Source organism: Hermetia illucens, chromosome 5, assembly GCF_905115235.1.
Source record: "Hermetia illucens chromosome 5, iHerIll2.2.curated.20191125, whole genome shotgun sequence".
NCBI lineage: Eukaryota > Metazoa > Arthropoda > Insecta > Diptera > Stratiomyidae > Hermetia > Hermetia illucens.
In genome coordinates, this window is record NC_051853.1 from 49,838,107 (window position 1) to 49,856,880 (window position 18,774).

Consider the following 18,774-nt stretch of genomic DNA (forward strand, 5'->3'; position numbering starts at 1 on the left):
ATGCTCAGTTTAGAAATTGATTCTACATGGTCATAGTTTTTGTGGTTACAATATAGTCAAATATACATTTTCTTTTTTGTAATTAAGTATTAATGAGTTTTGCCATGTGTTAGTGAGTTCTGTTTCGCATAGAGGTACATATGGATATTACGACGATAATGCAATGAAATTTGAACTCAAAAGGTATAACAATATTAAGAGAAAAAAGTTGGATCGAGATTAGGAAGACAAATATGAATCATTTAGGAAAGATTTTAGAGCAATTTAGTTATAAAAATGTGAAAATCACACTGCAAATTAGCGATATGACAAATGGAGGCCCTGAAGCACTTATTTCTGTATGAGCTCCAAATGGAATACGTTAGTATATATAAGATAAGTGGTTAAAAGGGCAAATGGAGTTATTTAACGTGCTGGGATTTAGGTAAAAAAGTGGGCTTCTGCCAAATAAATGATAAAGGCCTAGTATTAAGATAGATTAATTACTGGACAGTTAACGTATGTTTAAGTCATATGATATTGAAACATGCCAGAAAATAGGAAGGTAAACAACACCGAAAAAAATTAAAGCAACAAATAAAATTGCTGTAAAATTTCTACGAGAAAAGAACAGAAATTAAGCTTTGGACCAAAAACGAAAACTAAATCTTTATGAATGCTAGCAATGTATACATGTATGTGATATTTGTTACGAATATCTTCAAAGACCCAAAACAGAACTAAAAATGTTACTAAATATGAAAACATAACGTTTTGGGCGGAACAGAAAACCATTCTTGAAATATGACCATGCTCCAACGGAGAAAATATGTGTCGCATTGTAATAGTGCAAGGGAAGCCAACTGTAAATTAAAAATAAGACGAGGGCCAGAAAATTTTACATCAATCATCTCAAACGAAACCTAGTCCGACGATAATGCGGAGAAAGTGAAGTCCCCAATGAGAAAGAGCTGCAATTTTCAAACTAATTTGTTGCTAACGAAACGTTTTCAAATAAAATCTTAGAAAAATTTAGCATCAATCTGAATAGTGCCAGTTTTGTCTCTGCACAGTGGCACAACATTTCTCCAGTTTATCAAAATGCTTTCTTTTCCGTCTTGACAAATATTTTATTTTCGATTTTTAATTTTTTCTTTTCACAGCGATTATCCACTACAATTGTTCGAGCCTAGATTCTTACAAATAAAATCTGATATTTTTGATCAAAATTGATATTAGAGGGAACTGTGTACTAATGATAAGATTTCGTTTCTGCGATCAAAATTCTGTTTCAATAAATAACTTCAGATTAACTTATAAGTTTGTAGAGAGTTCGTGTCCATACCAGGGAAAGCTGGGCGCTCCATCATATTGTGTCCCATAACTATCAGGAAATGGTTTGTGACTAGAGAAACACAAAGCCATACCTTTAGTATTCCTACAGCTGGGCGTCAAATCAAGAACCGCGGTAGTCACTGTTACTTCTGCTGACCACTACAAAGGGTATTGGTAGAAAAAGACGATGTATATCCTAATATTCCTTCGACGACAAGATTTGTCCTATACTCTGAGATAGTTTTCAATAGTTTTCCTTCTTCAACGAATAAAAACTAATCAACGGAAATTCTTTTGCCAAAATAAAAATTGTCCTCGACTTACTGAAGTATTAGGAACATAACTGAATCTTTCGCAATAACCTTAAAACATTAAACATCCTTTTCAGACAACAGAGGAGTTCCATAAACTAGCTTTCCTATGGAACAGCCAGTGAAAAACTCTGACTACAGAAGAAGTAGCTGAATTGTAGACTTTTGAAATTAGGGATGCGATAACCTTTGTAAATTTCCCGAAAACCTTGGAACTGTTAGTAAAGAGCAGGGAGAACGTTTTTATCAAGATTTGAAGACCATGACAGAGCGTTATCAGCGTAGATGGGACAGGAATATGATGATGGTGGAATTCCACTGGAGTATTAAACAAAATTGTCTTCAACGAACAAACACACGCAAGAGCTATAAACGTACATTTTCGCGTGAATAGATTCTAAATGAGTTTTCCGCAAATTTCATGCTTTAAATAAGTGTTCCTAATTTGTTTTAAAGTGTTATTGTATTGAATAAATTATTATTATATTCTCATCAGAATAACACACAGGAAAACCTTTTACAATGGTGAAAATATTATATTCAGATGAAAGGCTAAGGTGTTGTGTTTATTGTTGCCATTGGCGTGTTAACAACACCTACGTGAGACCTCTCTGGATTATTGGCAATGTGATATAGCTCCTTTCAAGGTTTCACAAGATGCCTGCACAAACCTTCCACCGCTCCATCGTTTTGTTCCATGTAGCTCTAGAACAAGCCACAATGAGTTTTATGTGAGCACATATCCAGTGGACCAAACCTCACGATTTTCTTAAGACCCAGGTTGTTTTTGTGACCACAATCAGAGCCCCGCTGAGACAAGCAGAACGATACGAGCCTATACAGAGTGCCCAAATCAGTTTATTCATACTGGTGGATGCAAGACCTACCTAAATGTCTACCTAACTTTGGAGTACGACACCCCTGTTGAAGCGCAACACCACGTTTGAAGCTCTAAGGGGTCTTTTTTGCTTAAACGTAACCACAGCCTCCCACAAGGAGGCCAACAGCAAACAACCGAGCTGAATTCACATGCTCCAGGATTGCTCCTGAAATATGGGAATTCACGGGGTATCCCGGTTCCCGTGGTACCAGTATACCCCTGGTAAGGTTTCGTGACCGAAGCCACTTCAGATGAGTCGCCCTGCAGACTCGGGTCTGATCACACTGATAAGGCTATGAAGCACTCGCCTACTGCATCACGGCCAGGAAACCAAAGTGAGTACTTTTCTCGGTGACACCACAAGGAGCCACTTGGTTTTGTTTCGGGCGACAGGGTTGCTGCTCCGTCTTCCTCGCCGCTTGAGCACCAGCTACTCTGGGTTAGTGGATTCCATTGAATAGCATAGCCAGTGATGGAATTGCCGCCCTTTCTTAGCATATGGAAACTTGGTGCTTTAAAGTAGTAGTGCCAATCACCTTCGATGTGCTACTCTCATATAGCAACATAGAGGAGAGTTCCGCGGAAAAACATCAACTTGATCTTGATGTTAAAATAAATCTATCTCTAGATTTTGGATAAAATACCGGAGGGGATCCAACAGATCTAGAGGTAACCGCTGGTAGTAACAACAATGCAAGATAGGAGGAACACGATAATTCGTCAGACTGAGAACGTTGGTTTTGTTTTTAGTCTAATCCTACCTGCGTCCTTCTCTAAATTCAGAACAATTTGGCCAAAGTCCACGTCCCGGTGAGAGGACAAACACATGTCAACAGCATAGTGAATCTGAGTGAAATTATGCGGTGTTTCCTACGATTAATTATTTGAAATAATAAAAACTTGTTGTTTCTTTTTCGTTGGTGTGAATATTTATTTCGGGAACCACTTGTTCCCTTCATCAGTGCTTACAACAACCAATATTCACACCAACAACACACAACAATAAATATTCACACCAACGAAAAAGAAACAACAAGTTTTTATTATTTCAAAGCATAGTGAAGTTGTTTGAGCGGAAACACCATAGTCTAGTCTCCAGGTCGGATGGACAACGACTCTGTCCCAAGTTCGACTTTGGAACGTTGAACGCATCGTGCAAAGGGTTTACATCCAGAAGTACCGAGAACTTCTCTATCAGAGAAGAATCCGATGCACTTTTGAACTGATTTTCTGAAGACGACATTGTGAAAGTGTTAAGGGCACTTTGAACACTTTTTGGCAGGGTTTTGTCTTGTCATGCCACCGGAATTCAAGAGTATCACGGTTCCACCTACTCGTAGCGATCATCTCCGTCTTTGGCCCCTTGAATTCGTCGATGCGACGCTATTTTTTCATATTTAGCCAACTTTTATCAGTTTAAGTTTAGAATATAGGCAATAAACTTGATTTGCACTAGAGACAAGATCACTTTTTCCGGCTCATATATCAAATAGTTAAATAATTTTGCTACTATTGGATAATAACTGTCCTGTGAAAGCGACTAATTTTGAAATTGTAGGTGAACACGAACGTAACACATAACCGAAGCTTGCATAGCTTCACTTATTGATAAATCTCTTTAGAGGTCATCGGCAACATTCTATTCATTTTGTACATTGAAAAGATAGCTGCTACACCTTTCGTTTATCTGACTGTGTGCAGTACTGCACAGTGATGAAATTTTCAAAAAATATAAACCTTTACATTGCCATATTCGTCGTAATTATCCTCACCCTAGTTGAATAGATCCGACACCCGATGCGTGTTTTCATTCAAAAGGCCTACTACAGTCCAATTATGGGGACTATCGTGAGGGATATCATCTTGTTTCGCTAAGGTCAATAACGATCTACTGTTATTTTTCGAATTTTCGAAATTGATGAAGTACTCTGGGGTTTCTGGGTAGTGTGCACACATTCCCGAGAAGTCCGTCCTCATTCAAAGTGTGTAAGATTTAGTTAGCAACAAGTTTTTTTTTGAAATCTATAGTTTGCTACCTAATCAACTTCAGTCACTTCTTATCGGTTTTATGAAATAGAGAAGAGTTTATGTAAGTTCTGAAATTCAACCTCAAAACGTAATCACAGTCTCAATTGGGGGTGGTTGCCGGGTGGAAGCTAGTAGACGTTGTTAATCTAATCTAGTCACTGAGGCATCTAGATGTTTTTCGGCTAGAATGCAGTGGCTGTTGTTTTCTTCTTTCTTAAATCAATTTCAGGCCGTCTTTTGCGGAAATTTACTAAATTTTAATTATTTGAAAACAAAATAACGCTCTATTCTTATAAATATACAAAAGTGAATCTTTGCTCTATAATTTGCTTTGTGGCTTTAATAACTCCTTACAAGTTGCTTTCTTTGACGATTAAATTCTGTTTCATATCAACGAATGTCGGAAAGAATCTAAACAAGTGGATCTGTTATGAGTCATAGCTTTGCTCGGTGCGAACAATGCATTTTCCACATCTCTGACATCGTTAATTGCAATAGCTTTCCCTCTACGCCTAAAATACATATTCATCCATAATATGATTTCATATGCATATTAAGTTTGACTTGCCAGAGTGTAAATAGCTTTCAATCCAGCCTTTACTTCAGTGTAGAACACAGAATCGAAAAAGAATTCTAGATATGCGTAAATCAAGAAATTCAGAATGCAAGGATTTCCTTGTCGCCATTACATCAAATGCGATGCTGACAGCAATGAGATGTTGTTTTTCAAATTTCGAAGAACTAATCTGAAACGAACTGCCCACTTCCTGGATAGTGTCTGTTGGGAACGGGTTTAATATTATCATATCGTAATTTTACCTATTCATGGATCTTTTTTCCAGAGATAGGACACAAACAGCACTCAGAAATCTATTTAAGAAAGTATTCATATTGTTATGCCAAGTGAACAATTTTTATAAACCCTATAATCGTGCATTAAAACAACTGTTCCATATTTTCGAATTCGCTCAAAACGACATTTTAACCTTTGTGGCTTAATCCCCACTTGTGAATTATACTTCATCCAGTGTAATCACCATATCAGGTTATTCAGTTTGAACGTCAGTACTTGATATCAATAACGAGCTAATTCATGCTTCGTTTAGACAATCGGCTGTTCACCCAATATCGAGTTTGTGTTATGTAACCTGTTCACATCGCCGTACCCGATTTCTGTGTAGGCGCTGAGGCGAAGAAGATTGCATGAAATGTGCATATCAATCACTTGGGCCTAAGTGCAATGAATTATTTGAATTTGCTTACTTACAACGCAACCTCTTATTCTAAGTGAGCTTTAAAAGGAGCCATGTTGCGATTATCCCTGGAGCCGGTCCCATTGTTTGGTTGATTGACGGCATTCCCTTCCCTGTGATAACATTTACGTTGTTTGATATCTTTTGAGTATTCCCCGTGCACATTGTCCGTTTGGGATAAGATTTGGCTCTAGTGTGACGATGCTCTCACGTCTTGCTGCCGCGCATGATTGCCACTTAGAAAATGTACTGAAAATATGCACGGAAGTACGCCAAAGACAGGGATGAATTTGAAGCACATTCCGATGTATCGCTTATTTTTAAACCGGATCATACGTTCTGGGCAACTCACGTCCACAAGATCATTGTCATATGACAATTGAGATGATGCTTATAGTAATGTTTTAGTACTTACTCGTTTCAATTCGCGTTCAATCTCGGCAGCACGGATGACCAGCGGTCCACGGACCGCGTACTCCATCAACTTCACATTTGGGTTTATTGTATCTATGCTAATTGAAGGCTTCGGGTTGGTGGACATGTTTCGGCGCTGAGTTTCTTTTGCACTAGGATTTGTAAGGAACTGTACAAATGCCGCGCTGGTGCACAAGCTACGTGGAAATGACCCCTCGACAGTCGCGAATTGACAACGACTAGCGAGCTCTCTTCCCTTTGTGAATTGGCTTCTGCCTCGTTGGTCGATACTCTTCCAACGCCGAAGCTGCGTGCAGCCGAAAGCTTTCATTGCGCACAGTTTTCCGCTCGCTCTATTGGTTTGCGAGAGTAGAAATTGACTGGTAGCTGCCATATTTTTGCAGAATTGAGTGCTCTCTTAAAGTACCAGCTGCCCTTATGTGCCGATTCGCAAGGTGGCTTTCGATAACTCTTAATTCTGGCGGAAGAGATATTGTTTTGTTTTGGTGAGAGGTCGTCGTGGAAACTGCGGCTGGTAGCACGCCTCTAGATGACAACGCTGGAATGATAAGAAACATCAAAACATAAATTATAATCATTCAATGATAAGCTTTACAAACAGAAGCTTTTTCTTGAAATCCCAATAAAGGAGTTGTATTTGCGTAGACATGGTTTGTACATATGATTGAAGTGGTTATTGTCGCTAATTTTTATTTCATGTTTGAATGTTTTACTACTCCAGACAACTGTTTTTACTTTCATTATTCTTACTTGTTTGATTATTTTAATGATGTAAATTATAGCCAGAACACAAAATTAAGTTTATTAACAGTAAACGAACGTCTATAGCAAGGAAGCGTAACGGCTCATTTAAGTTTTGATATATAAAGAGACACGCAGTAGTTCATCACAGTTCTGGCTCATTTTGGGTCGAAAAAATAGATGTATATTTTGCAGGTGCTAAGAATGACATCAGTTATATATATAGCGTTGAACATTGGGCCGATAATGAAGATTGAACATACAACAAATTCTGCTAAGTCGAAAGGGAGAATGAGAATACGTATGCGCATAACAAATGTAGAGATATCTATAGAAAAGATAAACGCTTAAAAATGACAATCGGAAATACTACAGTGAGCAGATCACACTCTTTTTCAAAAGATTCTTGGACTCTCCGACCCTTTTCCAGTTTTTACTGATAACTCTGTGAGTTGCGGCTTAAGAATATTGTCTTCCTTGCATGTCGAAAAGGCGACTAAACAGGATAGAAATTTGTGGGCTAGCAACCTGCAAGTTTCGAAAGTATGAGCATGATAATTTCACAGTGCTATGCAGCAACGGAGACTTCTGATGTAGTGGAAAAGGATGGTTTCAAGTGAAATTTTCGAAAGGTGATATTGATATTGTAATGGGTGATATTAATGCCATGTGCCTTGTTTAGACATGTGATGGGGAGGCACGGTCTTGGCAACCGGAACGATAATGGTGGGAAATTTGAGGATTTCTGGAGCTTCCACTGTCTCGTCATTGGTAGTAGATTGTTCGAGCATAGACCTTATCATAGGATCAATTGGGTTTCAACTTACGGAGATCATACGAGCAATCAGATTTGCGATCAGAAGTAGATTTAAGATTCGGCTCCTGGATGTGCGTAACAAGAGGGGCGCTGACATCGATCTCGAAGGGGATCACCATCTGATGGTCGCTTACGTTCACTTGCGTGTTGCGTCCACCACTTCTTGCAAGCTTGGAGAGCTGCGACCCCCTCCCATTCCAACATCGACCGTTTGCATGATTCAATGGTCGTGTGTCGTATAAATCAGAATTTGTTATTGCGTTGGTCAGGAAAGCCGAAGGTGCCACAGAACGCAATTATTTCAGAAGTGTATACCTTACCACGAAAGAATTTGCATGTGATCGCAACCTTGTCAATGGTCTTGTGAAAAACGTTAACCGTCGACGTGTGATCCACGATTAGGAGTAGCTAAAGAGGTGAAGAACACTTCATAACATCTCATCATATCTGAAGTTCCGCCTTTTGTGGACGAAATGGCTAGTTACCCTAACATGGGAATACAGATTGTTCATCAAAGCAGAAGAGAAATCATATCGAGCATCAATACGCTTCAACAGAGTAAAGCCCCTGGGCTTGATGATTTCTTTGTAGAATTATTTATCATTGAACTTGCAGTTTCTGCAGGTCTGTTATTTCCACTCGTAAGGAAATTCTGGGTATCGTAGACATTTTCAAGAGAGTGGAAGTATGAGATGAACGTTAAGGTTCCAAGGGAGCCTGTTTTGAGTGTGTTAATTGGAGGGAGGAGTATCTGCGTGTTCCCTACCGCCATAAAGATACTAGCTAAAAAATCCTGGAACGCTTCAAAGAACATCACGAAAATTTGATCGATAGAGAGTAGGCTGGTTTCCGTGCTCTATGCAGGAGGGGCATTCAGAAGAAACTAATAGCTATTATCGGAGCGACATATAATGGCGCAAAATGTCACGTACTACGGAATTGCAGGTTCAAAGTAGAGTTTGCTAGAGTTGCATCTTGTCACCGATATGATTTCTTTTTGTTATCGGTGACGTTCTCCATGCTGCCCTGGCCGAAGGAGGTAGAAGAGATCAATGGACTATGGCATCTTTCCTGAAACTCGACTACGCTGATGATATTTATTTGCTCTTTTACCAGGTCATGGACTTGGCCAAATGGTCTAACACTAACACTCTCTCCATCTGCATAAATGGGCAGAGCATCGAAGGCGTTGATGAATTTGTATATCTAGGGATCGTTGTTCCTACCGACGGTGGTATCGAACTGGAAATGCAGTTATATTTACACTAAGATCCATCTCCAAAAGCACTTGACGCAGAACATTAGAGAAGGGCTGCGTGCGTCTCGGAAAATCCTAGAGGGAATTGAAGCACATTTCAACGGATTGGATACGGTGGTGCGTAGACGTTGATGCGCTACACCTCACCAGGGGGTGAGTAGCAACCATATAAACTTATATAGTATTTTGAAGGCATATGAATCTATGAAATGAAATTCGATAAACTCTTAAAGTTAACTTACACCTAGAGCTCACTATCAGTAAAGCATGCGGCGTAGTGAGTAGCATCTACTATATTCTTTGGAAAATAGTAGGTCTTAGCACGAAAGCCAAACTATACAAGGTTTAATAAGCTCTATTATCTGCTGCGGAGTACCTATCTGAATCAGTTGCTTAAATAATTTGGGCTTGTCTTGCTACTGTAAGTATATAGTTGAGTAATAGTAGAACCACTTCAAAAATATGATTTCAAATTTGCAGAATTCTACTAACAAGGTAAAACAACCCCTTTGCTACTTTTCTAAGACACCGGCAAATTGTGAGTACGTACTTAAGGGCACTTTTCACACTCAGAACGCAATAAGTAGTGTTTTTCAAATTGTGATTTCTCGGAAATGAAATAACATAACTTGAGGTTTTTTTTATTTAAAAGATAATGAACGATGATGATCTTTTTTAAAGAAAAAAGACTTGCGAGTAACGACTTGAAATTTTGAAGGATAATTCTAAAGAGTATATTCTTTCGTATTAGTAAATAAAAAAAAAAAAAAATCTGATTGTGAAAAGTCCTCTTAAAACTCAACATCCTCTCTCTCTATATCACTCCTGGCCTGGCAGGTATACATAGAGACGAATATTGTTAAATGCTATTGTATATAGGATGTCTCAAAATGATCGGACAATCTGTATGCCAGGTCATGTAATTTTAAGCGAAAAGTATTAAGTAATTTTTTTTCCATTTCGTCATCCTTTGGCAGCTACACACAGTGTAGTTTCCAGAAGAAATCGGCGTCTTTATGATGTTAAAACCGTAATAACTAAAAAATTGCAAACTGCGATGACTATGGCATTGAAATAAATATTGAATTGTAACTAAAAATTCAATTATAAATAAAGAGAAAGGCGATTGATCTTTCGGTTTCACTTTTGTGATTTCATAAATGGTCTATAATTGATTTTGGAATGTGCGAACGCTTCTTGATGACGGTATCAAGGCCCCCGGAATGCTCACTTGTTCCCAACTTCAGCGAGAATTTACATACAGGTTAGACATTCTGGATTAAGCGTGATAAGATGAAGGGGCTCTGGAAGGCACTCCTCTCTCCCTCGCAGCACCGTGATAATATACTCTTGCAAATTTGCCGGAAGTAAAGCGAATCTGGTGTCGGATTAATGCTTATTGCATCCGCTAGTCGTGCCCTCATGTCTTGGGCATGGGTATAAAACAGAACAGTAACTGCGTGATTTTGGGCAATAGTGAAGAGAGGAAATGGAAGCTTTGTATGAGCAGCCGAATGCAGTCCATAAGATGCTTTCTAAACGTTATATGGTATGGTGATGGGTGATCTGAATACCGAAGTGGGCCGGTCAGGGAGGCAGAAGTTATTGCAAATAATAGTACCTATACCGCATCACGAAAAAAATTGCAGTCTCTCGATGGTTCAGTTAGAGACGTTAACGTATACTTCTCATTACCAATGACAAGTAGAGGTGGAAGCAGCATCTCACCACGATTCTTAATTATCATCCAGTAAAGTTCCACCTTTTGGAAGCAAGGTTTAATCATCTGGCTGGAAGAAGGGGATGATCATGAAAGTTCCAAAAAAGTGCTCCCGTCTTTAGTGCGACAATCGGAAGTATATTTGCGTGTTCCCTGTTGTTGCAAACATAACGGCTAAAATTATTCTGGAACGCAGCAAGAACACCTCAAACTCTTGATCGATAGAGAACAGGCTGATTTCCGTTCTGGAATCCCCTGCAATGATCACATCAGTCGCTTTTTCAAACCTTGTTTGGAGATTTGCGGTTTATGGTAGAGACTGTGTCCAAAGGATCAATCTCCTTGCAGTCGATTTCTGATGGTAATCGCAGTAATATGTGCGCTTAGTAGCGAAAACACTGCTAAATTCATATGCCTGCTTGTCGCAAACGGATTGGCTTCACTCTGCTGACAAATAAGATCATGTTCGTTAATGTAGCTCTTCTTGTTCTTTTCGGGTTTTTGGCACTCCTTTCTTAACGTAGGATACGTTTCAATTGCATCATCTTATAGAATATCGAAGTTCCATTGTTATTTTTTTCATTGACAATTTTTCCTGACAATGCTTTCTCTGAATGAGGTTTCTTATTTTGAGCATGTAAGTTTTTGCATCTTTTACCATTAAAAAGTGAAGTGTGAATTGATAAAAACATTGTATGACATTCTAATTACCATAAAAATTATCCTGAAATAATTGGCAGATATGTAGATCATACAGCAAAACGTTTTTATTTTTCCACAATCTTAAAAATGTTAAATATTTAATAACACCTGTAGTATGGATGTACAAACAAAAATAATAGTAGTGTACAATAACATACCATGTCAATATCAACACCCTTCACATATCGTCTGCATACACACCAGTCATTCATATCGTACATAGGAGAAAACGATACGCGATACGAAGTGTGAGAACCAGGTAAATTATTGTGGAAAAATTAGAACGAGCACGGTTTGCTTAGTAAGCAATTTGTATAGTAAATTAAGAGGAATATTTTTTTAAATGCATAATTTACTAATAACACCCGTGGTTTTACTGTTTCTAGAGAAGTTAAAGCTTCACTACTCCCAATAAGGTATTGGTCAGGAGTTGACTTCTGTTAACTAACGTTAACCTTCGAGAGTCTTTGCTTCTTGGCAGGCTGAAGGGGGCTGCCGAACTATAATATTTCAGCATTAGACGGAGCAGAAGTTCAGCTCGCCGAACTTGTTAGGGGGAGATATTCAATTAGACGAAAAAACCTGATTTTTCAAATTCTCTTTTTAACTAGAAATCAACTTTCAACAATTATGAAACTATGGATATTTGAAAACAATACAGTGTGTCCCGTTTATAATAGTACAAATTTTAATGGTGGATAGTACCACTTGTTTCAGGAAAATTGGCCCATGAAATAGGTACTCTAACTTTTACTGTTACAGAGTTTTCATGTTTTTAGTGAATACTTTCCGTAAGAGCGTGATTTTCCCAACAAAATCACAATTTTCCACTTCATCAATCATTTCATGCTAGATTTGAAACCATTTTCGGAAACTACATAACATTTCTTATAAAAGGTAAAAGGGGTTCTAAGTCCGCATCCACTTGATGCGGGACCGGACCAAATGGGGACCAACTTACTCCCTCTTTTTTTGGTCCACGGACCCCTCGTTTAGGGCTTAGCACACAAGCTTTAAAAATCAAGTGGATGCGGACTTAGGACCCGCAATTCTGGCCGGATTTTCGCTCAATATAATTCGTAGTCATGTTGTGTTCTGCGAACAGAACGGAGATCTTAACATCTGCGCGCCGCTTCGGTCACGCTTCTCCCAGGGCAGATGTGAGGCAGCGTCTGACGATTTGACTTTGCCCTGGTAAGAAACCGTGAAACCGTCATCACCTATTTTTTTATAAAAGATAATTTTTTCATTTGCAAAGGTACACCACTTCGAAGATATAACTGCTTAAATTTTAAAGAAATTTCATAATTGATTTTTTATCTAAATTTTAATATGCATTATTGTAACGTGTACGCAAATTCGGAAATTGTTGTTTTCGGTTAAGCGTATTTAGAATTTTGACTGGCTATGGGGGAACAAAAGTGTGTCCCTGTACTGAGGCCACAACGTTTATATAAATAGATGAAATATCCATACGTAGCTTTAATCTTTTATAGTGCATAACTTTTTATATTGGAAACATACTTTGCAAGACTGGCCTTTCTTTTTTGGCGTCTAATGATGGTTTCAAAATTGGTCCTTCGCTCAATTCGATGGTTCAATTGAAGTGTTCATAGAGGTGTAAATTTTATAAACAAAAAACAAAAAAAATTAATTTCCACAAAGCTCTAATTGTATATCGCCCTTTAAGGACAAAGTATTTGTAATACAAGAAATTATTACCACAAAAATCCCCTTCACTACCGTGGTAGCAAATGCACTTAATTTGCAATTGATTTATGAGCAATGGAAAACACCGTTACAGTTGTTGGTTCTTTTTCCAACATTTTAGCTATATTTCCACCACTATATGCAGCTTTAGGACACTTTTTCTATTCACTGCCACCTGACCTATAGCTTATAACCCGATTTTGTTTTTTATAACAATTTTTTTCCAGGCCAGATCACCCGATCTGGTGAAATATTCATGGCCAGCCAATCGAAACCCAACTGATCTTACGGCAAGCTCTCAGCTTGAACAATGTGTCGCCAATAATCGGAGCTGACTTTGGCATGCAGATTGCCTATCATCATTACAATGTCACTTTGGAACTGTGTAGAGTTGTTCATGGAAAGCATCCTTCTCCTCGATATCGGAAATCTTCGTTGTTGCATACCACTGTGTAATTGTGATGCTTTTTAACTTAAACCGGAACCTCGCCGCTCTTTTAGAAACCGGCTCCCACGTTAAGAAAGTGCGCCTTGCGGCTATAACTTTAAATTTGCATCTGCAACTTCTAGGCTCCCAAAAGCAAAGAGCGTCGTAAGAGGCGAGAAGTGTTTTTTAAATCCCTACCATCTTATGTAATTCGGCCAGGCCTAGTATGTCCTCAAATTGAAGATCAATTTAAACGTTGGCTGAAACGAAGCAAAATCAATTCATACTACCAGTTTCAACTTTGCGTAGCTGCTTAATGACGATTTACATTTGTTTTCTGTGCACTGAGTAATGGAATTCACATTTCATAGATATTTTATTCCCCAATTCATTAGCAGGCTTATGCGGTTTTTTCTTATGAGAAAAAAATACTTCTATTATTGAACTGAATATATGAATACTATTAACGAAATTGAGTAGATCTAGTCTGTCGAACGACATCGATGTTCCACTTCCCAACTTAACGTTTAAATTCGAAAGAATCGATTTGTGATGACTTTACATACTAATCGATCTGGACTTAGATAATGGTTTGAATAACGTTATCCGTCAAGCCATTTTATGCAATTTATGGTAATCCTCAATCCATGATTGATTAGATAGATGATTGATCTAACTTAGCAAGTGCTGCATGACTCATATAGATGCGACCAGTGTATTGTTGAAATGGTAAAATGTATGTAAATATGTTTCTACGTTTAGTTTAAGGCAAACGACAGATAGAGACAGAGTTCAATTTTGTTTTTTAGTTAACTATTAGTTTGCCCATGAACTTTAAGGTTGAAACTTTTCATTGCCTTTAGGGTCTTGCAATGGCACAAACGAAGTCTTCATTGACAAATGTATAAATTTGATGTTTATCACTTGCGGTGCTGATATTTAGCCAAAAGTAGAATGATTGCATCGATACATAGTAATTTAAGCGTCTCTTCTCAAATTCAACACAAAATGGCTATATGTAAAGGGATTCACAGATCACACTTTCTTACCAAATTTTTGTGACAATTGGTTTAGCAGTTCCCCAGTAAATCGGGTGTGACAGACAGACATTGAATCGATTTTAATAAGGTTTTGTGTTTACATAAAACCTTAAAAACGGCAAACGATAAAATACAAAATTTTTATATGCTGAATGAGCCTGCCAAGTTTCAGAAAAATCGGTTTAGTAGTTTCCGAATAATTTTTGTCACGTCATGTTATTTGCAGAAAAACGCGTTTAAACTTCTTCTCCTTCAGCGGTCATATCTCAGTCAATTTTAATTGGGTCAACTTGAAATTTTAAGGACGTGTTTTCAGATAGTTCTATTTAAAAGAAGTGTAATAAAAAAATTTTTTTTTGGTTACAAGTGGGACTAACCCTTTCACGGGGGAAACCATATTATTATTTTGAGATTTTCTTTTAGTGGGAAGAGATATTCGAAATAAGCACAAGATAAAAAAGTTACGCGACAATAACTTGTTCATTAAGAATATGAACCTGAATGCAGTTCAAAATAATCAAAATCAAAAATTATGCAGGGGTTCAAAAAAATATTTCGAACTTCACTGTTTTTTTCAAAAATTATACAAAAAAGGCAGCTTTAAAAATATGGTTTCATTCCAAATGTTGGTTCGAATTCTTGGTAATTTTGTAAAGAATCATACCTCCAAATTTCATAATAATTGATCAGTTTTTGAAAAGACGCTATTTTGAAAGAAAAAAAAACGCTGTTTTGAAAAAAAACGTGCATGAAAGGAAAATCCCCTTTCGTATATGAAGACATTTATCACTCTAAATTACAAACAAAATACAGTTACAACAAATACAAATGCACTCTTACAAGGACTGACGCCAAATATTTATAAACACACTATTTACATAACGCTACCAGATTGCATAGGAACATAAAGCGACTATGTCCTGGGCGTCCACGCGATGGTAGCTCAGTTCTACTCCTATAAAATCTAAAGGGCCATGAATTTCACTTTGAAATTCTTACATCATATTCTGCAAATCCTTTAATCTGCAAAGGAACTGGTATGGGAATGCCTTGAGAGACTGAATACACTCGGTTCGTCCAACAAGGTCTGGATACTTTGGGTTCCAGGTCATGCTGAGTCGGAGGGCAACGAGGCAGCGGACGAACTAGCCAAGAAGGGAGCAGGGGCGCCTTTATACGGGCCAGAACCCTTCTGTGGAATCGGAAACGGTTTCAGGGCTATGAATCTAAGAAATGAAGACGAACGGTTGAGGGAATTATACTGGGCGGGCCTACCAGGGATGGAGCAGTCCAGGGTGCTTATTGGTGGATACGAACCCATACACACAAAGGATTGCTTAAACCTCACCAAAAAGAACCTCCGAATCATAGTGGGAATTCTCACTGGTCATTGTCGGCTGAACTATCACCTAGGGAAGCTAGGGATATCTACGGACACTGCCTGCAGCTTTTGTGAGGAGGATGACGAAACCTCTAAATACGTCTTGGGACAGTGTGCAAAGTAGGTCGAGGCATCTGGGCAAATACTTAAAACCAGATACAAAGCTGAAAGATCTGAAAGTAGGGAACATACTAAAGTTCCTAACGGTTATAGGCCTGCTTGAGATACTATGATGAACAGGTACACTATAACCAGTAAAACGGGCACAATCGTTTTTCAAGGATGCGGTGCGACTTTCCCTTCACAGAATAATAATAATTATCATATTCTGGGATAGCTAGGCTAACGATCTATGCAATAAAATTCTGCTCCAATTCTGAAAACCTCCTAATGTGATTTCCGCCATTAACTTCATTTTAAATCCTGTACACTGGCACGTTTTTTTATTCTGTACGTTATCATCAGTTTTTACAGCGATTTTTCACCTTCGCCTTTCCCTATTTATATGCTCCCCACTGTACACCACGCAACTGAAAAGTTTCCTGCAAATCTTATTATAATTAACAAAGTTATAGTGTGTAAAAGCCGCGTTTTTCTGTGGAGTTACAGCCCTAAAATACCAAATACAGTGAAGTGTGGATAATTCGTATGTGTTTGCGACCAATTCGTACAAAGTTGCAGTCTCCAGAGTCAATTGTCTTTATTTTCTGGATTTTATTGTATGGAAATAGTCAATCTTTTCAACAAAAATAAGGGCAAAATGTTAATAGTTGTACATTTCTGCATATGTATCATTTAGTAAACATTGAGTAAAGTGCGATTACTCGCTTTGCATTTTTGGATGGATGTGTCAACTGTACTAAGTCAAGTACAGTAATTTCCGCGTGTACCACCCGTTCGCTTTGCTCTGAATGTCGGGTTACGGAAGAGATTAATCTTAAATCCGTTTGCAATCGCGGGGGCTCGTCTCACTCAGAAAAATGTCCATTCCAACCGATAATAATTTGATCAAATAAGACTTCAATATGAAAGTAAGTGGTGACCGGTTTCAGCATTTCATCGGAACTACTTGGCGGGGGTGGAGAATATGGGTGAATACAATTTGAAAATATTAGCGTGAAAACAAACATTTGGAAATAACTCCAAATAGGGAATTTTGATAATTTGCTGCCATAACGTTCTGTATTATTCCTAGGCATCCCCCACATTGAAGCCATACAAACACAAGCGATAACTTTTCGCAATGTAGAACTTCATCATTTGAGTATATTAATCTCTACTCTCGCCAAATTCCTCGCCGAAGCGCTCATGTAACCAGTCGCAAGTCTATAATTGATTGAAAACCGAATCGGCCAACTACGCAAATTGTTGGTATCTTGCAACGATCGTAAGAGATTATTCTTGGGGATCAATCACAGTAAAAATCTCTACAAGAACTGGAATTCAGAGTTTGTATTCTGGACGTGTCAGCGCTTCTTATCGCGTGACCCTCGTCAGCTCCGTCTGCTAGATAAGGCCAATTGTATAACAAACTGTTTTCAAAAAATAAAGTTAAATTAGAGCAAATACTATTTCAACCCCCAATGAGTGCAGCTATTATAGCAAATAGAGGCACCGACTTCAAGAGCAGTAATTGTTAGGTGATAAGATTGTCGCAAATATTTATCTATACTTGTTTGTTGGAGGGAAGGTGCGTCGGCAGAGAATTCGCGATTTATTTATAACTCATCATGTCGAGTTGGTAGCAGCGATTCTTCACTGCCGTTCTGAAACACACGAGGCGATCCACATTTATTGTCTTATGTAGTTACATCATAACCGAGATATGCACAGAATGCAGCCGATTCTTAGTTGAAAAACGAAAACTTAGAATCTTGTTCAAAAGTCCACTTTGTCCGTCCTGGAATTCAAATTCCAATTTCGGTCTTGACCTCAGACTTCAGTTGAAAGAATTCTTAAGCAAACTTTCACACTTTCTTCAGGTACTCACATTTGTTGTTAAATAATCCGTATCTACACTTAGAATTTCGTATAATATATAATGAAACCACGACACTAAAACGGACTAACCCCGATCACCCGGCAGCGGACTCTAAAAACAACTTGTCTTCCAAATCTGGGAACCAAATTTCCAAAGTGACAATGACAGCAGAAATTCACCACGGAACCTAATTAAATTCCAGATTCACAATAGTGAAATTTTTGAGTGGGTTTCTTAGCTACTGTAAAATTCCGTTCGGTGAGTATTGGATAAAGGGTGAATACGCCAGACCAAATTTGACAATAGGTGGCACTTATTTGGTTCTTAATTTAGGCTAGGACTATTTAGCGAAGAGTCAAACCTAAGGACACTGGTAACGGCTCGAATTTCCAGTAAATTCAAAATGCCTGTTCATATGTATGAACAGATATGAGAAAGCTTAGTGAGAGATTATATGTGTATTTGGAGAAGAGGATGGAAATCTAAAGGTATTTTCGAGCATGGAGGAAATTATCGGCTGCTCTGAAAGATTGTGATCCGAAAACGGAGCGGAATTCATTTGCAATTCAGAGTACAGTGTGAATAGAAAATTGAATTAAAGTCAATAAGCTAAGAAAAATGCATACTTGGCTTGTAGTAAAAAGAGCCTTGAAGGAGTTAGTAGAATATTTCCTGCTTGGTACTGCTTGGGAAGCTTGGTACAAAAATATAACGGAATGCAAATGCTACTCTGCTAATTGAAATGAACAGACCGGTGTTGATTTCTTTGTTACAAT

General features: G+C 38.1%; 1 protein-coding gene across 1 annotated transcript in view; it reads right to left on the reverse strand.

Annotated features, from left to right (window-relative positions):
• LOC119656719 (alanine aminotransferase 1-like) overlaps positions 1–18,147 on the reverse strand; it is a 29,702-nt gene extending 11,555 nt beyond the window's left edge. The window contains exons 1-2 of the mRNA XM_038063246.1: positions 18,008–18,147; positions 6,202–6,759 (exon numbers count right to left, since the gene is read on the reverse strand). Coding sequence (XP_037919174.1) covers positions 6,202–6,594 — 393 coding nt within the window. The 5' untranslated portion in view covers positions 6,595–6,759; positions 18,008–18,147. The remainder of the gene's footprint in view (positions 1–6,201; positions 6,760–18,007) is intronic.
• Between the last annotated feature and the right edge of the window lie 627 nt (positions 18,148–18,774).